Source organism: Apteryx rowi, unplaced genomic scaffold, assembly GCF_003343035.1.
Source record: "Apteryx rowi isolate R43461 unplaced genomic scaffold, aptRow1 scaffold_137, whole genome shotgun sequence".
Lineage (NCBI taxonomy): Eukaryota > Metazoa > Chordata > Aves > Apterygiformes > Apterygidae > Apteryx > Apteryx rowi.
The window spans coordinates 248529-272677 of record NW_020447608.1 but is presented as its reverse complement, the minus strand read 5'-3'; the positions used below and the strand labels follow the sequence as shown (position 1 = coordinate 272677).

Below are 24149 nucleotides of genomic sequence, written 5' to 3'. Positions count from 1 at the left end.
CAGGGCTGCAGGCCGGGAGCGAAGGGTACTTACAGGGCTTTGGGGGCAGAGGAAGAATTTCTTCTGTCTGTGTGTCAGCTTATTTCCTGGCATGTCTAAACCACTTCTCTTTTATGAATCACGTGGAACCAAAAAACTGCTTCAAGCTGCCCTCTTGCTAAAAGAATAAGATGTAAAAAAAGGGAACGTCCTGATGTTCAGAGATACATTTTGTTTTGAGAGCAGAGTGATCAAAGAGAGAGCAGAGAGATGGGTTGTGTGTGGAGGAAGCTAATCACCAGCCAGCATTCTGCCTCTGCTTCCAACCAAAACCATACCCACCCCAACACAGATTGCTTGCCTCAGCCAACAGGGAGACATGAGGCCTTTGCCTCTAGGGCACAAACTGCGACTCAAGTCTAGGCCAGAGAAAGAAAAAAAGAAAAAGAAAAAAAAAAAGGCCATTACACTTTCTTACTCAAGTATTTCTTATAGTGCCTATCACCGCAGTGAGTGGGCAGTGAGCTACCCGTTGCAGCTTGTTCAATAGCCTGAGGCATGACTAGTACCACATCCAAAATGACGCATGAGTGTGAGCTGATCAGTTCTCCCAACTCTCTAAGTGTGGGTCTTGGTCACTGCTTGTTTGCTGAGGCATAGGGAGAGGAAAAGATTCATCAAAGCCATACACAAAGCAGAACTGCAGCCCTCACTGGAAAGCACTACCACAAACTATTCTCAGCTATCCCATTTCATGTTCCTTGAGGCTCTGGTCAGTTAAGTTTCTACGCCTTCTCCCTGGACTGTGACAGCCTGGCAAATGCAGGTTTGCCTGGATTAAGTCAGGGAATTAAATCTTTACATTTTCTAAAATCAAGGCAAGCTTTGCCACTGATTTCAGCAAAGGCAGGATTATGAAAAGCCTTTCCTTCTTTCATGAGAAGTCACCTCACAGTCGTCAGCTTCCAAGCCCTGGGGCACATGGATATGTCTGTATCTCCACAATGGGGTTTTGGGCAGACACACATTTTTTTGAAACTGTAATGGTCCCACAGACCACTTTCTGATCCTCACAGGCTCCCTGGGGTGCCTGGACCACATGTTGAATGCACTGCCCTAGAGCACTGCACTGGAGGAAGAAGGATGCAGCGGTGAGCAGGCACGCTCTGTGGGACAGGATTTGACAGACACTGTGGCTAACCAGCCCCAGCTGAAATGGGCTTATGAGGTACTAATCAATCTCTTGTTGAAATGTTGTTTTTTCTCTTCATGTCCTAATACATGGGCTTGCTTAACAAAAAAAAAAAAAAAAAGCAGGAAAGCTCTGGCAAGCAGGACTTTAGGAACTGGCACGAATGAACGAGCTGACAGACAGAGGTCATGGAGGTCACTCAGTCTCAGCCTACTCACTGCATCATCCCYGTAGCAGATGTTCCCAGGGTTCCCCCAAGCGCTCACTGGTAAAGAGCTGATCAGCAAAGCTGTTCAGAGCTCCCACTGAGCAACAGAAAAAACAACACTCTGTACAAATTCCTGCTGTGTGGGAAAACAGTGCAGCAGTTTCTAGAGGTATCCACCACACGTCTTCATTCCCTGAGAACAGGGGCTCCTATCCAAGTGATCGTGTCTTCAGCCTCCAGTAACCACCAGGGCCAACTCTCACACCAAATGGCTATTGAGGTTATAGAAGCATTTCAGTTTCCATTTAAAGGGAAAAACACATAATATAAAACACTCTCCTGATTCTGAAGGACCTGGCCAAAGATTTTTTACTTGTGATTGGCCTCACTGAAAACCTTTAAATGAAAAGCACAACCAAGAACTAGATACTTATTAATGCATGGCACCTTGTGCTGTCATCTGAGAGCCACAGCTTCTGAAAGAAGATATTTTTAGAATATGGATTCTAACTTGAGAATTTTGGAAGGGTTTATGGGGGGGGGGGTAGAGGGAAGGGATTTAGGGCCAAGCAAATACATCAGGTCATCTTAGGCCTCCTTCCAAAGGTAAACTGCACTAAGCCAGACTTCACAGCCTATTTAGAAGTGACCTACAAAGACCAGACAAGTTTTAAGCTTTGGCTTTAACAGATACAAAAGGGTTGAAAGTTGCACGTGTTCTTCAAGGTGGGGTGGTGTTTTTCTTAGCTAGAAATACATGAGACAGGAACTATGGTCTTCCCTGGATTTGCTGATAAATTCCTTGGAATTGCAGAGAACTAAGGAAGGAAGATGCTTTTCCTTAATCTAAAAAGCAAGAAGACTTCACCCTGAGCACACTTTGTCTTCTCAGCAACTTACATGGACAAACTTCTATCCTGTTTCTGCCATGCAGTCTTCATTTTCTAGGGAAGCAGGACTCTACAATACTACTAGTTCTTCAATTGTCCAGTGTCTTTCAAGAAAAATAAGTCAAAGAAAATAAGACTAACAGAAAAAAACAAACAGAAATATGGCTTAAAGAAAACAAAACAACTCTTTTTCCAGGCTCCTATTGGTACTGCAAAGATACAGGGAAGGGCACAATTATAGCATTTTCCTTTTGCAGGAAAACCTTGAAAGTCACACTGTGCAGGATTAGAAGGAAAAAATTCCTCATCACAGCCACAGTGCTGAGGGATTCTCAGGTGACTCTTCTGTTTTGGGGGGACTTGCGTTCTTCTGCCAGTTACCTTTATTGAGTCTAAACAGAAACACCAAGGAGAGCTCACCCCAGCAATGACATGGAGGGACAAGAGCCTGTTAGCATTCCTAGAACATCCAGCCTATCAAAAATAAATAAATAAATAAAAGGGGGGGGGGGAGAGAGAGGGGAAAAAAAAACCACCCTGGGCCTGCACATTGCAGCTTACCGCCATCTTGATGTCCTTGATGCGTGCCGATGGCGTGGAGGCGCCTGGCACCAGAACAGCCCAAGAGAAGGAATGAGAGGCCAATGGAGATTTATGTGAGGAGAGTGAGATGGACAAGGTAAAATTGTCAGGAGGAGTTGTTAGAAAGTAAAATATATTGTGACAATTCCACTCCTGCCGTTCATCAATAAACTGACAGATCATTTAGTGTCAATTAGGAGTGATAGATGGACAAGTCCCCATGATCCTGGGCCAAAATTAATGGCTGGGAGGGAGAGGGTGATTGAAAATGACGGCTGACATTGAGAGGAAAGTCCTGAAGGTCCCCAAGGGGCCATTACTTGCCTCATTCCCTTGCAGATCAATGCAGGGACAAACCCAAAAACAGACACTTCAAGACAAAACTTAATCAGACTTCCTTTTCTACCTTCTCCTTCTAAGTTGTGCCCCCTCACTTGGCAGCCTCAATCTCTTGTGCCTCCACTCTCCACATCACTGAGGATATCCACAGATGGCTGTAAGATGCAGAGTGATGCTGCCATCTTCCCCACAGCCAGGAGCATGGCTCTGCTCCTAATAGGGCTGCGGCACAGGGAAGCCTGGCCTGGGATTTATCTCAACACTGCCGGACTGGAAGTAGAGAGGAAAAGCAATGACACAAACTTCCCCCTACAACGTAAGATAGAAAAACTCATGAGCACTTTACTACTCCCACTTGCAAGACAGCGATGGCCAGAGGTTCTATAAACTAGGCACTCTCAAGGGTCATTTCATACAGATACAACATAGGATAGTTTAAGCCCATCTTTCTGAAGCAAGAGGTTTTAACTTTACTTACTCTCCCGAGACCTTGAATCGTACAAATCCTTAATCTCTTAAATAACCTTCTTCCAGCTCCAGGGTACAATCTCACCACTGCCCACCCTCCAGCGTCCTAAAGTGATATCTGCACTGAGCCTGGGACGCTGCTGCTATGGTCTAAAGGACACCCCGACTACATTTGCTTCCTTCCTATGGGTGCCCTTAATATTCACTGTCCTGTCACATGCATTCCTGCACACTGTACTGCCAATTCTGCTCCAAAACACTTCAGCATGGTCCTTCTACTAAACAAGCCCTGATTATTCCATCTTTGTAAAACCTACCAGTCAGAAAGGACCAATTTCAATTATAGCTGGGGCACCTGTTGCTGAAATACCACAATCCCTGCAGAACAGAGGATTCCCATGTGCAGGCAAATGGAAGGGACTTCCTACTGAAAACAGCACTTGCTTTTGCTTGCAGGGCCACCTGAAATGAGCTGTGTTTATTCCACAACAGTGCCAGCTGCTGCCTGGAAAACTGTATGAATTTTAAAGGGCCAATCACAGGGAGGTTACAAAACCAAAGGGAACACAGACCCAAGTAAACTGAAGGTGTCCCGAGAAGCAAAGAAATAAAGATACTAACAGGGAGAGAAATTGAAGAGATTCTATAAGGAAAATTGGTCATAAGGAAAGTCACTTAGATGAAATCAGCTGAAGCTGGAATTAAATGGATCCTGGAAGCACCTCCCATTTGTTAAATCCTCACCAGTGTGCAAAACTGAGTTCCCTTTGCCTTTTCCTGCTGGCAGACACTTGTGTTTCTTCTTTCTGATGCATGAGATAACCTGACAATAAAACCTCTGCTTTGCTTGTCACAAGTGTCAACACGGATGTCATTAAGGACATCAGCACAGCCTTCAGAATGGCACTTGGGCTCCATCCAGTGGTTGGAAAGTTGCTTCTGTAGCAAAAAAATAGTTGTAATTACTATTATTTATGTAATCTCAGCATGGTACTAGGCCCCAAGTGGCTGCCTAAGTTCTTGGCTGGTCCCCTTTCCTCCCATACTGGGTCTAGAATAAGTAGCAATGGGACTGCCTCTAAGCTGTTCTTCTCTCTCAGTACAAATTAAAATAAATACAGCAGATTCAATTGCAGAGGGCCCTCTCAGTAAGAAAAACAGACTCTCCTGTCACTGCCTTGTGCCATTTATTTGCTGATCACAGAGGAGGACTCCCAGAGTTTGCTCAGCCACTTACCCGTAGTCCTTGTCATTATCCAGATTTACAAAATGGGACTCCTAGTAAAGACAGCTGATCTACAGAGGTACTGGGAGTCCAAAGTATTCTCTACACTTTTTGAAATCTTATCAGTAAAAGGCATCATTTTGATCATTCTTGGGAATTTAAATATCTGACACTTGTAAATGCTATGGGAACTCATGATGAAATACTTTATCTTACTTGCACACCATATGTGCAAATTAGTTTTAAAACTAACTACATGTTGGAAAACTTTAAGGCTTCTCCTCTTGCTGTCTTGCAGTAGCCTGAGACAGCACCAATCTGATGGAAAGAACCAGCAGGATGATGAGAATATCTGCAAGTTTACCTAGGTATGACAAGAGGTGGGAAGGTAAGTGATTAGGAGGGACCAAAGGTAGAAAAATGGAAAACCAGGCTGCAGATGAAATTCTACTCTAGCATGTGCCAAATGGAAACACAAAGCAATTTCAAGTGATTATTTCACATTGATAGGCTCTAAGCTAGAAATATACCAAAAAGAATTTAAGTATCCCTGCAGAAAAAGCAGCAAGTGTGCAGTTGCAACCGGCTGAATCTGTCAGAAACAGAACCAAAAAGTTAGACTTCAAATGGGGAGAGAATAACACACAAACAATTACACGACCATTTCACAAATGGATGCAGTATCCCATCTGACCCACAATATATTTATACAACACAGAAAATCTAACTGCAGCCACTCTGCTCACTCTTTCTAAGTAAAAAAACACAGATTTTAACTCTGTCAGTTCTGAAAACAGAATTACTTAAAGCAGTGCAAACCCCAAGTGTGGTCTCAGTCACACTGGTAAAACTGCTTATACCTACATCAGATATGCCAATATAATAATGTTATTCTAGTGTAACTACATCTACCCTAGTGAAATCAGAGCAAGTTAACTTAATGGGCTTCCAAACTGAGTCAAATTGGTAGAAAAGCTGTGGGGAGATAAGGCCTGAGAAAACAGAAACAACAAAGCTACAGCAACATTGGTATGACATCAGCCGATGACTCAGACTTTTCACATGAAGGCTTTACTCTGGGATATGTCACAAAGACAGCCTTACAGGCACCAGCACTTCAGACTGTTTTAATGGAGGGAGAGGGAGAGAGAAGGAGTGAGGCAGAGAGAGAGATCAGCTTGTGGAGGATCTGCAGCTGAGGGAAAGAAATGACAGGGGAACAATTGTACAGAATCCTAGCCCCTTCTATGATTAAAATAAGTCCCCTTCCCTTCATAAAATTTGTTCCATAAAAGCTCTTAATTCAGAACAGGAAACTACCATCAAGTACTTTATGCATGAATGAACAAGGCACACATCTTCATCCCATGTCCCACTGTGCACAGTCTCGCAGGTAGAAAGGTCTGTACCCCTCTATCTCCTGTTCAGCTCCTACAGCTGAGCTGTGTACAACCTGGGAGGAAGTTTTTTAGGCCAAACCCCTGTTTTATCTGTAAACCATGCAATTGGGATGTTGGAGAAGTACCACTGATGACATCAGCTCCAAATCTATCTGATAAGACTAGAGTTAAGTGATGCAAAACATCCTAGAACAACACACATCACAGTGCTGTTACATGAGGAACCTGTACTGTCCTTCAGGACACATTAGGCTCAGCCCTGAACAACTGTATTACCTCCCATTCAGTCCCATACCTAGCCACTAATTACATAATTTATTTTTCCTAAACAACACAATTCACCCTAATTCCCTGCTAGCATGTTTCCATAAAGCTTCTGCTTGGTCCTGCAAAGTTCCAAGATCATTGATGGAATCTTTCTATAACGCTGAGGTAGATGCATGTTTGCTATGGCAACTTCCAGCTGCAGCCAGCCCATTTACTCTTATAACAAAAAGCAATAACTTTCCCAGAAAAGCACTGTTTTCCAAAATGGCTACTGCAGAGTATAGACCACCTTTCTCACTTCCCCAGAAATACTGGATACGTAACAGGTCTTTGGATATCCCACCCCATTCTCATGATTCCAGGAAAGAAAATACATAGCCTTTCCATAAATCAGAATGCAAAGCAGGTGTCCAGTTCTATTCACCCTTGTTATAGACCTTAACATATAGAAGCAATCTCATATCAGTTCATGGCTGAGCCCTTCAGCTCTGTGAATAGGAAATGTAACATGAGCATAACTTTATAGCTCTTGATGAATAGCTTGTAATGAAGTCTCCTCCTCTCAGTCTGACGTATCCTTTAATTCCGATACCTAGTTTGTTACCATGGCATGATATTTCCTTTCTCTGAGTTGTCCTTCATAAGTATCAGGCTTCTCAACCTGCATTCTCCAATTTGTATACTTTCTTCTATCAGCTCTTCTCTCTGACCATCTCCATCCATCTCCATTATAACATAAACCCCTCACACACATAAACATCAACAAATTTCACCTTTGTTGTCAGGGCTGATCACTAAATCCTGAACTGTTCATTGCATACTTGTCAGTGGTGCACTGTCATGTGTCATTCTCCTGGAAAGGATTCATGCAGACAAACTACCCCCTCACAGATCCTGTATTTAATATGCTTTTTATGTTCTTGACTCCTTCCAGTCACTGTACCAGGTAAGGGATATGCTGCCTCCCACAGACAGAGGCTGGTACACAGTCCTGAGCTTAGTCAGGTCAATTCATAAAGAGCATCAGCAAGGTAACCAAGCGAGAGCAATACTTTGAATGGTTTGAAGGAGTTACAAGGATATTGGAGATAGGCAGTCTATAAAGATCCAGAAAAATTGTTGCAATGCCTGTGACAGCAAAGCCCAACTAGTGATGTTCAGTTAATCCATGCGTAAGCCCTCTTAATAAGGAAAGAGGTGAGTACTCACTTGCTGGGTGCCAGTACAGGATCATCTGCCCAGCCTCCTTGCCGGCGTGGGGGTTTAGGTGGTGGCCCCTTTAATAAAGAGAAGAGAGTTGTTACAGTTAACTCCAGTCAAACCAAAGTCAAGCCAATTCAGACACCATGTCCACTCACACTAATGTAACAAGTTATCAAATAAGAGATTGAGAGGCAGTTTAAAATGTTATTTCATAAAACAAAAGAAAGAGAAATATTGCAGGATAGGTTTTAAAGTGTCTTTGTAAGCACAGGATGAATCGCTCTAATCAGTATCATGACAAGCTTCAGGTCTGTATACGTTTGACTTGCCCAAGACACAGAGAGTGCAGCAGCAGACTGATTGGCAGACGTGTGTGCTGTGCTGGCAAAGCATGTTTCACCAGGAACTCAATTGTTACTGCTACCCACATTTCGCTTGCGGGTATCACACATTACATGTTTCCTAGGGCATAAGTCAGCTCACATGTTTTAGACACCTTATTTTAGGTGAGGAACTGCTCCCTAGAAACGCCTGCTTTTCTCCACCGCCAGAAATAGGAAATTAGACAGACCTGTAAAGTTAGGTGAGATGAATACACACACACACACACACACACACACACACACGCACGCACACAGAAATGCTAAAGGAGAAGTCCAGCTGGACCTTATAGAAGACACTGCCTTCTATTTTCTTGAATTCTCTTGTGTGGTACTCTGCTGCACAGCAAGAGAAAACAAGAATTCAGCTTGGGACTCATGATGGGAATTTTCAAAGACGGGGCATGAACTCCCACTGTGTGGGAGATGTCCATGTTTTTTTGCAGTTTGGGGTTCAGTTCAGCCTGCCTGAAGTATCTCATACAGCACTGGTTTCAGTATTTTGCAGGACAGGTAGTAGTGAAAGCAAAGGGGCAAGCTGAATCCAGCAGATGAATTTCAGTTTATATAGCTCCCAATTGATGGTGCCCAGCAAGGGAAAGTGGGTTACAGGAATCTGTGAAGGGACCATCACAAGAAAAAAAGATTGGTTAAAACAGCATCACAAAATGAGGAAAGTATGTGGCAACTGAAAAGGAGTCTCAGCTGCAGCAGTGGAGGGCGGACACATGGTTCCCCAGGCTTTTATTAAGAAAGGGAATGGGCTGGGTGAATCCTGAGGATTTTTGACTTGACAGAAGGGAGACTGCATACATGTGGGGTCAATGCTGAGCCAAGGCCAAATCATTTCTTGCCACAGATGAGGAAGAGGTAGAGCTAACCCCTGATGGTAGGGGTCTCCCATGTTTATTTCTTGAAGCAGAGCATTGTTTGTGAGTGTGGGAAATGAAGAGAGCCTGCCAGGGGCGGCCGCTGCCTGCTGCAGGGAGGGGGCACGACCCTGAATAACTCCTTGATAGGAGCAAAAATAGTCATTCTCCAAAAATAAACAGGGAGCAGGAATGAGGCAGGAGCTGCAGTCCCAAAATACCAGCTTTCTTCAGCAAAGGGAGCACAGGAGGGCAGAGGGACAGGCAGGGAGCATGAAACACAGGAAACAGCCTCCTTATATGGGCTCATCCGCAGGGGACAGAGCTCAGTCGACTGGAATGACCATGTCACAGAATGTGAAGCCTTCAGGGGCACAAGTGAATGGAGTTTTCTGATCTTTAAATGATTCCCCCAGATTCTTAAGATGCCAAACCAGAGAAGAGGCTACAGTGCCAAAAAAGGAGCATTTTGAATTCAGTTGATCTGGGCACACCCAGAGCCCAGGAAAAAGGGGAAAAACACACCACATATGGGCGTGCGTGCCCACATAAACATCCCTATTCTCATTACACACACCCCTACCTCAAAAACACACTCCCTCCCACACTGATCTTTCCCATGCAAACAACCTTCTCCCTCCTCCCATCACGCCATCCAAGGAGAGCCAGCAGGCCATGTTCCCAACACAGCCTTACAACTCCTCAAACAACTAACAAGGTCACAAAGGTACACTGAGTTACACAAATGTCACCAAAGAGCCTGGGGCATAAGGCTGAGAGAAAATACAGTATCTCCTGCTGCTGTTGCAGCCAGAACATTCCAGTGTGCCTGTGATTTAATTCCCTCATCATCAAAACTAGTCTTCAGATCCAAGATACCTCAAGTCGGGCACTCCAGATCAGAGGGTGACATGAATGACTGTCCCAGTCTTTGCACAGGACATGATTCCATTGTGTTTAGGGGTTTGATCCCAATATCTTGCCAATTTTACAACTTCTTCCCATTGATCATATACACCAAGCAACCCTGAATGTCTGTCAGACCCTGACAATACCTCACATATACCTACAGGCCTTTTATTCCTCTTGCAATAAACCGGATAATTCTTTCTCAACTGCCTATAGGAGGACTAGCAACAGGAAAGGCAATGTTAGCTGTCAGCTGAGGATAAATGGCTTTTCTTTGTTAGTTGCCTGCAAAGTGCCATAGTAAGGTCACACACCACATGCACTTTTGTCAAGTAAATAAACTTAGCTTCATATACTTTCACATTTCCAAAACCTCAGCATAATTTACAACTGAGAATCGCCATAATGTGGTCATGGCTAGCGATGTTGCAGCTGCAAGCAAGAGCTTGAAGTGGAAAGTGAGAACGTCAGCCCCAGAGGGAGTAGAGCAGAACTGGAAGAGGTTGTTCTTCTGTAACGGAGCAAATGCACCACTGAACACACCATTCTGGTGAAAAAGACTTTACATGATCAGAAGTTGCTGGCACCCCTGTGTTACAACTTTTCTTTTGTATATTTTCCCAAATATACAGCTATGCGCTCAAAGTGGTTTAGTTTTCAAAATGCTGAGAATCTGCTAGCTCCAGTGTTCTCTCTCAACAGCAGTGTTCTCTCTCAACTCTTGCTGCTCTTACAAAAGAATTCAGTCCCTTTCTTAGCATTACCTAACCACTTACTTGCTGTGGTTTTCTTTTTTGCTCAACTTTGTCAGTTATTTATCTACAAAAGCTTTCCCCTACCTCAGTTTCTGCAGAATGTCCTCTCTTCAGGCACATTGCCATGGTCTGAGCCTTTTATTTTTTCTCAGGAGTTCAATATGCCATTTTTATGATGGCACTTTTCCAGGATTCCCCAGGCTTTCTTCCTTATTGATACTTTCGTACTACCACTGTACTTGGTATTTTATCCCTCCTTTGAAAAACTACTGGCCTTGCTCAGTGAACCTGAATTCTATCTTTCCTGAATTAAAGTAGAAACTATACCCTCTTCTTTATCTGTAGTCAGGCCCTCCTTATCAGACAGATGTAGTTCTGGGTTGGATTCTAATTTGACTTTCCCATTAAGGCAGAAATTTCTAGGCTATGTGTCAGATCACGTCTCTAAAGCTGCAGTTTTGAAGGTGCTAGTTGGATGTTGCTTCCCTCATGGAAGCAACTGTGTCTCTTTGGATCCTGAGGATCCAGCAAAGTTTCTGTTAACACCTACTATGACCCAGGCAGATTATGGAGGTGTTGGGTCCCTCCCACAAACAGATTCTCAGGAGGGTGCAGAAACGTGGATTCATTTACCTTCATCAACATGGCAACTGCTTTGAAACAGTCAGCACTCTGTACAGGGAAACACGGACTCAAATGACATTGGCAGCATGTAGCGCAGGACAGTCTTCTGTCATGTATATCCCACATCTTGTAGGACATGTACTATGTCCTGTCCCATATACAGAGACCTTGTATGATATTTAAGCACCTTATTTTTATCCAATAATCACCATAGAGAAGAAAGAAAGCTAGGAGTATGCCCAGTCTTGAGCTTCCTTTTCTCCAGCAAGTTGCCAGAGCTCCCCTGATCTATGAAAATAAAAACCTCCACAAACAGGCCCGATGAATTAGTTTTGACTGTTGCCAATCGAGGAGCTATAAGTCAAATAACCCCGCTGCTTCTGAGCGGCCACATAAAATTCACCATCTATACAGCCCTCAGAGCACACATGATCCAAAAAAAGGGCTCGATCCCCCAATCTGCGCAAACCTAGGCTTTTTGCAAAGAGCAGCCCAACTCTACTAGCCATCTTAATGAGGTCCACAGATGGTGAAAGCAGTGCATCAGCTTTTAACGAATCCTCTCCAAAGATCTGCATGTCTCTTAACAGCCTAATAGAACACCCTGGATTTCTATTTCTTTCACAATCCTTCTTTCTTCTTAGTCACTGACCTTTTATTAGCAAAACTGTTATTAAGACAAAAAGTTCTTGTGGGGCTACAAATGATTTCTGTCATCCATCAAAGGAGCAGCTTATACTGTAAAACAGGTATCACGACTTTCTTCCCCTAAAACAATGGCCAGGTCCAGCTAAACAGTCAGCTTAAATGTGCGCCTGCTAGGAAAACTACCATATTGCAGCATTTGGCACCTTAACCCGTCTCCAGATTTATTGTTCTCCCTGCATGAAAACAGTGAGGCATCACACAACAATCTGACCTTCCCAGCAAGGGGTTACATGGTAGAATCCTCTCGCAACCCACAGTCACAGGGCAATGCCCTTTCCATCACTCCTAGCTGTACAGTAACATCTCTCAACCAGTTTGCTTCTCCCTTGTGCTACATACTGGCAGACATTTTCCCATCCATCTACACTACTCCTTTAGTTCTTTCGCTGGGTTCAGGTGGGCCAAGGAGCACTCAAAGTGTGAAATAAATGTGTGGAAAGAAAAGAAAAAGCTTTTAATAAAATTATTTCCCATGGGATTCCCAGTGTTAGTCCCTAATCCACACCAGAGTAGCCAAGCAGGAAGGATATCACTAGAAAGGCTGAAAAACATGGCTGATGAGAAATGCTATTTCATTAAGAATGAGAAAAGATGTCATTGAAAGGCTAGTAGATAACCTCAGAAAGCTGAAAATAACTGCCCTGCTGGCCAGCCACTCGGGGTGCACAGGAGAAAGGCAGCGCAAGGCCTTGGGGAGCTCGAGGCCATGCAGTGCTGGGGCTCACGCTGGGGAAGTTGGCCTAATTAGGGAACAAAAGTTCAGCAGCATTTTTGAGATTCCTCCTGGAGAATCTGGCCAACTTCCAGCTGAGCGGTCCCCAGGAACAGGCTAAGAGTCCAGCACTTCTACAAGCAACCAGAAGACCACTGGAAAAAAGCAGCAACCCTCTGTCAAAAGGAAACAGGTGAAAAACCCAGTGTTACCTAAGATGCCGGCTCCCTTTGGTAGACGGTGTTTATTAGCATAATGCAAGAATCCAAACAGATTACAGAGACTCTGCGATATTGAAGGATAAATTCAGCCCAGCCCAGGACAAACACGCAAACGGGAAGGCATTCACAATGTGCAAAGGCTACAGGAAATTCTCTCTCAGAGAACTCTCCCAGGTTCTCAGAAATGCCTCTCACTTCAAGAGCTATCTACTGTCAGTCCACCCCAATCCCAGTAACATGCCTAAGAAGGCAAAACCTTGGCAACATGCCATATACAAAGAGTAGCTAGCCCCTGGCAAGGGCTCTGCTACAAGCTGAAGATCACAGGCAAGAGCAAAATGCTAGAGAAAAATAATGCAGTCAGACTGTAAGGTCTCTGGGATGAAAACTTTTTGCCAGACACACACCAACATTCCCTAGGTCTTACTGTAATGCAAGTCATAAATACAAAAAGGATGATAAAGGACTGCATTATAATGAAACATGACTTCTTAGGTCATGAATTCTCTGAACAAGAATGGCTAGACAGTGCCTAAAACAGAGTGATTATTTTTGCATAAATAGTGCCCCCCAATAAGCACACAGCTGAGTGCATCCACTGTTTGGCTCTTCAGTCTGACATTGCTAAGTGACAGGCAGGAACAAGTGAATCAGGAATGTGGGGAAGAGCACTTGGAGGGTGCCTGCTGTGTAGACTGAGACCAGACCAGATAATGGAATGAGAGTTTGGAGTTGGGTGCCAACCACTGCGCTAGGGTAAGAACTGGGTCAGGAAAATACCGCTCTGATTAAAGGCCCTGATCATACTAAGCCCTAGGCCATGTCTACACCACAGGCACAGACACACCTGCAAACAGAATCCATGTGAGTCAGCTCAAGTCTGAAAACAGTCTAGTTTTAGTTACTTTTGGTAACCAGGCTGGTACCTCCTCTCAGCACTGCACCACTGGTATAGGTTGCTTCTCACTGGGGGGTCTCTGCATCATCTGCACTACATTTTAGGATGCAAATATAGTTACTTAAATAACCTCACCAAATAGGGCCACGTAGCAACACAATGAGTCCACAGTTGGCTTCACATGTCAGGTACTTTAACTTTTCTCATAGCTGTTTTTCCAGCAAACATCAACTCATTGAAAACGATTGTTCCTGGCATGTCCTCTTAGCCTAATAAGCAACAGCCCATTTTTCCACCCAAACTGTTTTAAAAGCACCAGGAATTAGAATTACAGAAGGATTTGGTTGCCCCTGTGGAAAGCTCAGAAAACCTCCTTCCAATTGTTGCCTTAAAGCATGTTACCACTCAAAGTTTGAGGGATATAGATCTATAGAGGTCAATATATTCACCTAGTTGGGGGATGGAAATCAGTTGTTCACCTTACTATAGTCCATGAAGAACCCTGAAACTATCTATGCCATGTCTACTAAAGTACAACTGGAGGACAAGGTCCCACCTGGATCACTAGGACCGAAACGGAGGTCCCCTGACTCAAATGTTGTAGCCTTTCAGTTTGACAGTCCTTCCCTGTGGCCCAAAAATTCTTTAAGTTCCTTTTTGCAAAGCAGAGCAGCTTCAGGGGAAGGGAGCCTTTTCAGACCCAGAACAGCTCATAGTGTTGTCATGATATATGATATTCTCTAAGGAGGTGGGAAACATGACATGATATATCTTTAAGGAGGAGGAAAAGGAGAATAAAATCAAGATCTTCCAGCTTGGAAGCAAGATGGTGGGTTTGATCTTTGAGCTTATATATAAAATGGGTGGCTTCAGCATCAAAATTAACAGCTCCATCCCTTTGGTTCCTGAAGGAAAGGAAAAATCCTACTCCACTGCTGAAGGCTGCAAAGCACCAGGACAGGGATCAGGATCACTCATTGCTAGTACAGGGAAGTTCTTACCCACAGTTCTCAGAGAGGTGCTAGAACTCCAGGGAAGAACAGGGTTTCAGACGCACTGTAGTCCCCTGCCACTCTTAACTACCTTAATAGATCCACGGTCCCATCCTGAGATGGTTTACATACTACACAGTCTAGGCACCTAACCTCAGCTGTGAATTTTRCTATGATGGTAAGGCAACTAAACCCCTCTGGGGAATGTGTTTAGGGAAACCCCACAGTTTTCCTGCATAAAGTTCCATCCCTCCTTTCAGACAAGGCCTAACACAAACTGGAGGAGGGCCTTCTTCAAGGCCCCAAAGCAAATCTGTGGCGGAGCCAGGAAGAGAACCCAGCAAAATCCTGGCTCCCAGCCATGTTCATACTCCTCCTGCTTATTCTGCTTCTCCAAATTAACTGAGATATTAGGATACACCCTTTATTATACCATTGATCAGTCTCACAGCCTTTGGCTAAATGTCCCAGGCAACCTTGGAAGGTGTAGCCAAATGAGTGATTCAACTGGCAAAAATTCAGATCCAAGATGAATGGTTTGCCAGGGGATGCAAAACAAGTCCCAGAGCAGGCAGATGGCTGGAGGGCAGGACTTCAGCAGGTACATTCACATCGACAACACAGATGCAGCTGCTAATATTCAGGCAGCCACAAAGTACCTCCAGCCCAGCAAGAAGAAACAGACCAAATCCAGGAAGAGTTCAGATTGTAACACTCAGCACAGCCCAAAAGGAGTTCAGAGAAGGGTTACATGAGCCATCAGGGGGACAAAAGGGCCAACTTCGGACAAATGATTCAAGAAGCCAAGTATTTCAGCTTGGCCTGGCAATGACTAGGGGAGGGATATACTGCAGCTAAACAAGTTTTGGATCACACTTTATGTTATAAAGTTCCACTAATAATTGGCTTGGAAGGGGCTTATGATAAAATTAATAGAAGTTTGTAAGCATTTTAAAGATATAAGTATTACAAGCAGCTTTCTCATCAGTCAGATTCCTGAACACTCAGTTAACCATTTTGTTACCCTTCACAGGCATTTACAAACGGAAAAACACTATAAAGTGTGACTGTACTTCTTAAGAGCATACTCTTAAAAAAGAGTGCTGGAAACAAAAGGGGTTTCAAAGCAGGGATCACTTCATACTAGAGAAAATGACCTTGCCAGGCACCATTGCACAAGATCCCTGAAGCAACAATTACTGACGTGGAAGCGTCACATTGGTTATTTTAATGAAATTTAGCAGCCAGGAGCAAGAAGGTGCCTGTGGCATGTGACCAGCCACCACTTGGCACAGTAGACCTTGGGAATCAATGATTTCGGGCAATGTATGGAGATGGAATTAGCTCCAGTGAAATGATCATGAGGACTGCTTCCAGTGAGGAAAAAAAAAGGAAGGTTAGATCAATTATCCGGAAAATTCTCTATTGGATCACCAGTCCCCAAAACTATACCTGTCAGTGGGAGGTCTCTGCTTGATAAATGGGAAAGTGCTCTGGGCATAGCCCTGAGCCATCCATTACTGACTAATAAACCTGGCTACGCAGTGGATCTTTCCTGCAGTAATACCTCTGGTAGCACAAGAGAAAACTGAGCTGAGCTGAGCAGTCTTCATTCCTTGCGATGAAAATACCCTGCTGAGGCCAGAAGTAATGAGATGAGTGATATGTATTTCTTTTCTAGGCTTTAAGCTTCACAAATGAATCTACTATGCTACCACTACTGGGCTTGTGCTTCAGCAGAAGGAATTCAAGTATGGAAAAGGATGCTTTAAATTTGTCTAGTGTACACAGAGAGCAGCTCTAGCCAGGAAAGCTGGGCAACACCAACTCCACTGTCAGGAAGAGTGTAGGGCTCTTTGGCCCAGAGATTTTAGCAGAAACAGGTACTAGTTCTCAGTTTGTACTGAACAGCATCACCCTGGCTTCTAATGCCAAATGAATGCTAAGATGTAGTCTAGCTTTGCTGCAGGATGAGAAAGGATATGTGTAATCTTTTTCTCTGTACTCCAGGAGCCTGGTAAGAAGCCTTATACCACCCTATTCATCACAGGTATTAACATTCTCAGTGCTGGTACAGTAAAAAGGAAAGACCCACAAAAAATACACAGACACATCCCTGTTACTACTGGCTGGCCTTCTCCTCTGGGGCACCAGCAAGACTCCATAAACCCTAAAGACAAGTTTTCATGTTATGGGAGCCAGCTAGCCATACCAAAGAGCAAACCAAAGCTCGGTAAGGTTCATACACTATTAGCTAATTGCTGCCCTAACTCGTAAGTTAAAACAGAGCATCTTTCCACTGGGCACATACAGGTCTGTGACCTCAGTACCAGATGCAGCAGCTGATAAGAGCAGCTGTTATAAAGATAATAACAAAACCCATCAGCAATAGGAACAGAGGATGCAGGATAGGTGCTGCATCTGAAGCATGATTTCATCTTATTCTCCAGCACAAAAGTCCCCTCTTAAGGTAGTCTCCAGACACATGAATAGGTTAGTCCTACTAGTCCCCTTCAGAGGAGCCAGCATCTACCTAGAAAGTAGTCCTCTAGACCTACATGGTCTACCTTTTCCTCGGAGTCTTCATCCTAGAAGGATCAGGAAGGAAAAGAGAGGAAGAAGTTAAAAAGGAAAAAACTATGGAAATCTGCACAGAATAGTTCGAAGACTGACATGAATAGCTCTTCCACAGCACGTGCTTTGCAATCTTATTCACATAGAGTACAAAGTTGATACCCCTGTTATAAGATTTTGTATCCATAGTCATTTATACATACAAAAACTGTGATACTACAGAGTGCGCATTTTTGAGAAGGCAGGAAAGTCTGCCGGCAAACAGACCCTTGAAATGCAACCTGAAGAAAAACAACTACAAATGAGAATGAGAGGAGATCAGACTTAGCTCTTCCTCCCATGAAAGGATGAAAAGGCCCAAATTATTTGGGCCATTATTTGTATGGCTTGATTCCTGCAAGCATGCCACCATCCAGAAATGAGTACCAGTCATGCTGTGGGCTATCTACTGTAGCAGGCTGCAGCCCTTTTTCCAGGAGCTACTGTTTCCTGAGCTCCACTGGGATCTATGGCAGTTGGCATAACATAGGTCCAGTTGACAATAGTGTTAGCATAAGTATATGAACTTTAGTTAACCCTATAGGATAAGAGAATAGCTTGGTTATAGGGATGGAGGAATAACTTAAGTGTAAACAGCCTGTTAACCACTGTGGAAGTTGAGAACATGGCAAAAACCTTTGAGAGAAGCAGGCTGTGAGCACCAGCAGCGACGACAGCCAGTTGTTAGGAAGAACAAGCCAATTAAGAATCAGGTATTCTTTACCCAGTACTATAAATGACAGTGTCCAGAGTAACTCAGGGAGAGAATGTAGAAGAGCCCAGGATCCTGCAGGAGGACTACATACTGCATGGCTAGAACCACTATGCTAACCCACCCAACTTTCTTCTGGACTGCATCGTCTCTCCTGCAGAACAGGGAAGTCATGTAAGCAGTCAGTTACGTATATCTGTGATTAAAATGTTTTGGCATCCAAGTCCATTTAGTCTCTGCAATGTCATCTGGTTTATGTTCTTACGATGACTGAGGTGGAGGGAGGCTACACACAGGTTAATGCAGCTGGGGTAGTGAAGTATCCATATTAGTGAGCAGTGTAAATGAAATCAGCTTCAACCAAGCAGTAAAATCTGATGGCTGCACAGTTCCAGCAACAAGGGACACACTTCCTCCCACACCCAAGAGTAGAAAGGCTTGTGCAGGTCACAACACGACCTCAGCTTCTCTGCCTGTACAGAATCCAGGTGGTACAGGACTACACAGTAGCAGGGAAGGAAAGCCAGATGGACAACACATGCTGAAAAAGTACTTAAATAACCACTCTTCTCTGAGCAATTTTCCACATGGATTTCAGCCTCAGCAATTGACTTGCAGTTGTTTATTCACTCCAGTTATCTAACAGGAGTCTTATTTAAATGATGCCTGGATGTCAGCCTAAGAAATGAGGCCAGAGATCTCAATCCAGGACTGCTCGTAAGCCTGGGGGTGGCGGTGAGCTGCTCTGCAAAATTCACCTGTGGAAACATCCTTCCAATATGCAATGGAGACAGCCCAAGCCCTTGGCTGTCTAGAGGAACCTATCCTGTATAACATATCTTTACAGCAGAGAAACACTGTCTTACTCTTTAATTATCACCCAAGGACTACAGCTACCTAAGCACGTTTACTAATACCAGGTAGGACAGCAACGGAGGATCAGACTTTCCGAAACGAATGCACATAGCCCTTCTTCAGACTTTGGTGAAATTTGGCGAAGAAAACCAGGAGAGGACTTAAATTTCTCCGGACAGACCCTGAGATTAAGTCAGAGTGACCCTCTCCTACCTCTACAGTGATACTCTCAACACAGTCTGGAAAACCCCCATCCCTCAGGCTGACATACTGCCCTTACTAAAAGCAGTCTCCACTCACAGAATCTATAAAGTGCTGCCAGAGGGACACAGTCAACACCACATTGAGATTGTAAGAAGTAGAAAAAGCAGGGAAAGCTTGAACGAGGTCCCAAAGGAATCCTGTCACTGTAGGACGAAGAGGAAACAGACCATGGAAGCAGGATAACAGAAAAATATTTTTGCACTCTGACTTCTTGTGGAACAGCAAATAGTTCAATCTCGTTGAGAGGCGACACAGAAAAGGAAAAATTTGCTGATATATTTAAATGCAAAGGCTTTTCCACTCAGCTTTCCAAATCAATCTTCTCAAGAGCTCCAAACCTGGCTGAACAGCTTCTTTCAGTGGATGTCATCAAGCCAGCACTCAGGCTGTTGGACATAACAACATTAGAGCCAGGAAAAAAAGTTTGACTTTTATTCTATAAAATTATCCAGAAGTACTGGTAGGATGGGGGAGCAAAGATCAACAGACTCATATGATCTGCTCCTACCATTATACTAACAGTGACCAGCCTGAGTCTGTCCCCATTTTGTCAGAATCCTAATAGCATCAAGATGAGTAAAAAGTAACACATGAAGCCAGGGGATGGGAAAGGCCTCCCAATGGAAAAAACGGATGCATTACCCCTCTCAAAATGAATGCTTGAAATGTGGAGTTCTGGCATGCAGCAAGCAGACTTATCTCTAGGAATTCCCATTTACAGCAATTCCCCTGGGTGCACAAGAAGTGCCTGTTGATTTGCCAAGGAGCTCTGAAGCCAGGAACATGCAAAGCCAATGTTGTAGGAGGATGTTGACTGCACACCAGTTAGAGCAGATAATTATGTTCCTTCTTGCCTCATGAAATAATACCTAGCTGCAGTGTTGTTTGTCAGTACTTGTACACTGAAAACGCAGGAATGCTCTGCATGTCTGATGGCTGACTGTGGGCTTTGTGACGCTTAGTGGACTCCTTGAGGAAACAGAGGTCTAAATTTGAAGGTAATGTAGACACCACCACACAGGAATTAGATTTATCTGTTAGAGATTTGAGCAGAGGAATTACACAGAAAGCACCACTCCAAGCAGCTTATTTTGGGAGAGGGAACAACATATACACACAACATGCACTGAAAAGATACTAGGATATCATATTCTCTTTAGAGGGCTTGGAGGAAGTATAGTAGGCTGTAAGGCACAACATATTGAAGTTGTGTCCTAGGGAAAAGGTTTTTACAGCATGCTTGGGAGAGAAGAAAGACAGCTGATGAGATGTACCATTGTATGCAGTCTGTTTAGGAAGACAGAGGCCAGGTCAAGGAGAGCTCAGCAGTGATCTAATAAGATCTAGGCTCCAAGTCAGAAGATTTGCCTACTGAGTTGAAAACAAAGATCTTTGCAATTCTGTTAAATGAGTTGTTCATTCCTTGAAGTGAATTTCCTTGTAACCAGCCCAAATGTTGAAACATGGATAAACAGGTACTTTTTGCTTCCTTCAAGCAAGCTGCTCTGACTGGAAATCACTTCCTGAATGGTTCCCAGAGCCATGGAAAGACCAGAATAGCATGACAAGTGAGATGTTAATACCAGAAATTTCAGCTGGATGGATCAACATGGAAGGGGGGAGGGGAGGGAGGAAGGTGAATCATAAAACAGTTTTGAAATACAGAGTCCAGAATCACCATCCTGAAGGTGTGAAGGTAACAAAGGTTTAGATCAACCCCCTCCCACCGCCCCCCCCTTTTTTTTTCTTTTATTGATTTTGAAGACAATCTCCTATGCCCAAATTAATCACAATACGCCTCCTCTACTACTGCCAGTTCTAGAAAAGAGTACAGTTTTTATTTTGTATTTCTTTTGGGAAGGTTCCTTGAAAAGGTTTCAAGATGACCAGTTGACTGAACAAGATACCCATTCTAACAACTGACTCCACCATTCGGAGGAAAGTCAAAGCCAAGCTTCCAGAAAAATAGAAGGTGTTTGCCAATCTAGGGTGAAGGGAAACACAACATTAGTTTTACCAAGTGCTCATTTTGGTATCAAATCTGGTTATGTATGAGAGGCCTCCAATTGTAGAACAGAGGAAAAAGGCTGAAGATTATTTATACTGGATTTTGTCTSTTCCCCAGTGGCTCCAAGGTTTTCAGTTAAAAGCAACGTTTAGCAATAAAGAAGAGAGACTATTGACACAAACATTTCTTCCTGATGGTTAAGATTCAGAAATAACGTATTTGAATCTTTTAAGGCATGGAAGGCTCACCCTTCTGCTGCTGAAAAGCTCACTGCCTTCAAATAGAAGATCCTAACTATTTCTTAGACCTCTCTGGTGATGCCCAAAGATTGGAGTCATTATGATCTCTTCACAACCATTAAAATGGCTATGATGTGAGACACACCAAGTACAACCTGTAGTAAGTTACAGACAGTAAGCTGTCCCCCACATCGAGGCTTAATCTCCTCCTGACCAGGGAGTCATTCCATAAACTGGGACAGCCAGTTCCAGTTAGAGAACAGTCTGACAGCGAGCCACCCTAATCTGTAGGCTAACCAATGATTACACCCAATTGCCAGCTGGTTTCTTTAAATATTTCTTAACCTGCAGGGCCCACTGCTATTCTGATTTTTTAAATTACAGAAGACACTACTATCGGATGTGAATAAGGAGATTCCTTTTGCTTTGCACAGACCTGTCATGTCTTTCCAGTGCTGCTGGGACAGATGGAAGCAAGCACAGGCCAAACCATCTGCTTTTAAGGTCCATGAGTCTCTTGCTTAGCAGGAGGTCTGAGGGGCCCACTGATGAAGCACAGAGCCTGCTGAGGGAATCACTTCAGATCTCTTGAACTTCTTCAAAGAGTATATTCAACTTCTTACTAGGAGGAGCTAAGATCTTAGAATAATTTCAGCTAGTCAGGTGAAGCAAACACAGATGGATGCCCAGCTTCACCTGGATAAGATGAGAAAAGTCTTGGCAAGTATTAGTTCTTCCTCTTACCATGGATGTTCTTCCTCATTCTCCAGTATCTGTAACTATGCCAAAGGGAGCTCGATTTGCCTGTGGGAAGTGATTTAACCCTAGAAACCATGGGTAATGGATGATACAGAGCACTCAGTTTTTGCTAAGGTGGCAGACAAGTAGTGGTGCAAAGAGGATGGATTTTACAGAGTTTAGGTCACATCTGAGCGTGGGCCTTTCACACTTTCCACAAACTCCTTCCTAGATTTTCTCCCAAACTCCTAGCATAGCCAGGGAAGGGAGAACATGCAGGTGGGAGATGATTCTTTGTTATGCCAAGCAAAAGAAAAGAGAGCATACTTTCTCCAGAAAAAGGCCTGCTCTATGAGATCTCTTTGTACATGAAGCTGTAAGAATGCATCCTCAACAGCACAGCAGGGACTCCAAAGAAACATCCCCCACAAACTGTTTCAGCACAGATAGCTGGGATGCAGTTAGTCAGTGTCATTTGAGGCCATGACAGAGAATGTTAGAAAAGTAGCCACTGCCAAGAGAAAAGGTCCCAGGGCTCTAAGCACAGAAGCCTGAAGTGTATTTGGTGCCAGAGTGGTCAGAAGGTCAAAGTGGTTTTGCAGTTGAAAGGAACCAAGAACATGGTATTCTAGAGAACACTATTGACATTGCAAGAAGTTAAGTATTATCTTATTTAAACAAATACCACTGTAAATAAGCTGGAAGTCTGATAAGCCTTTAGTCTGTTTGAAGGTGTCAGGGAGCATAATCTCTGTATCATTTCTTAATGGGTACTCCTTTCAGCAGGAGATGGCTGTGGAGAAGTCATGCCAAACATCAGAAAGCAAACCTTCAAGTAGAGTTGAAAGGGTTCCGATCTCATCTTTCTGGGTATTTGAGGATGTTGTTTCACTCTCCTGTGAAAGAAGAGTTTCAGACAGTCTTCTCCTGCTATCAGAAGCAGCACTGATGGAACAGTCCTTCTCCAAAGCTGAGCTGGAACTAGGCTTGCAGGTTATTATTCAGGAGACAAGCTATCACATGCTTAGCATGACCTTTGTAGCCTGTACAGGGAAGAAACTGAAAAGTATCAAAGGAAAAAGAAAGTTGCTATACAAACTTGATACTGACCATCAGAAATTATACTCCAGCCCTAGCAAGCGCACAGTAAAGAGAAAAAAAAAAAAAAAAGACAGGTTATCCTGAAATGACACCCACCTCTCCAGTAGAAGCAGAAGAGGAATTCTTCCAGCTGAGGCTTTCATCTGCAAAGAAATCCTGGCGAGCTCGACGGCCCATCTTTAATACCTATGGCACAGGGGGAATCACGAAGGAGCAGAGGGCACACAGTTACTCACCACATCAGCTTCAGGAAGACAGCCCAACAGAACACAGAGAAAAATGCAAGCAACAGCTCTGTAGTGATACTAATGCTATGCAGTGAGATTTCCCCCCCCCCAAAAAAAAAGTTCAAAAATCATTACCAACAGCAGGCATTAACTTGCATATTGCTCACACAGCCACTTTGCACATCACTGCCAGCATGTGGATCATGCTTCTTAGTCTTATCCACAGGCTGCTCAACTCTTTTTGCTTTAAGGTGTCCCACAAAATTTAAGCCTGGAGCAATATCCATGAACAGCTCAAAACTTCAGACATCAGCTAACCGAGGGAGAGGAGAAAGAAGGCGGGAACATGGTTTCACCCATTACCACCGCCCTGCCGCGCGCAGCCAGGTAGTGCGCGGCCGCGGCCCGGCGAGCCCCGCCGCAGCTCCCGGTGGCGGCACACCGGGGCTCCTCCGCCTACCACGCGCACGCAGGCACGCGCCGCTTGGGCCACGGCTGAACAGCGTGCTGAAGCAGCGCAGGGGCCGCTGCGGGCACGGCTGCCGCCCGCGCGCTCCCGCGGCCGGGCCGC

The 24149-nt window shown here is 44.1% G+C and overlaps 1 protein-coding gene across 1 annotated transcript in view; it reads right to left on the bottom strand.

Moving 5' to 3' along the window:
* The window catches only part of IFT43 (intraflagellar transport 43), a 46261-nt gene extending 22323 nt beyond the window's left edge, over positions 1-23938 (bottom strand). Inside the window, exons 1-3 of the mRNA XM_026057191.1 lie at positions 23897-23938; positions 23448-23537; positions 7760-7827 (exon numbers count right to left, since the gene is read on the bottom strand). Coding sequence (XP_025912976.1) covers positions 7760-7827; positions 23448-23537; positions 23897-23938 — 200 coding nt within the window. The remainder of the gene's footprint in view (positions 1-7759; positions 7828-23447; positions 23538-23896) is intronic.
* Between the last annotated feature and the right edge of the window lie 211 nt (positions 23939-24149).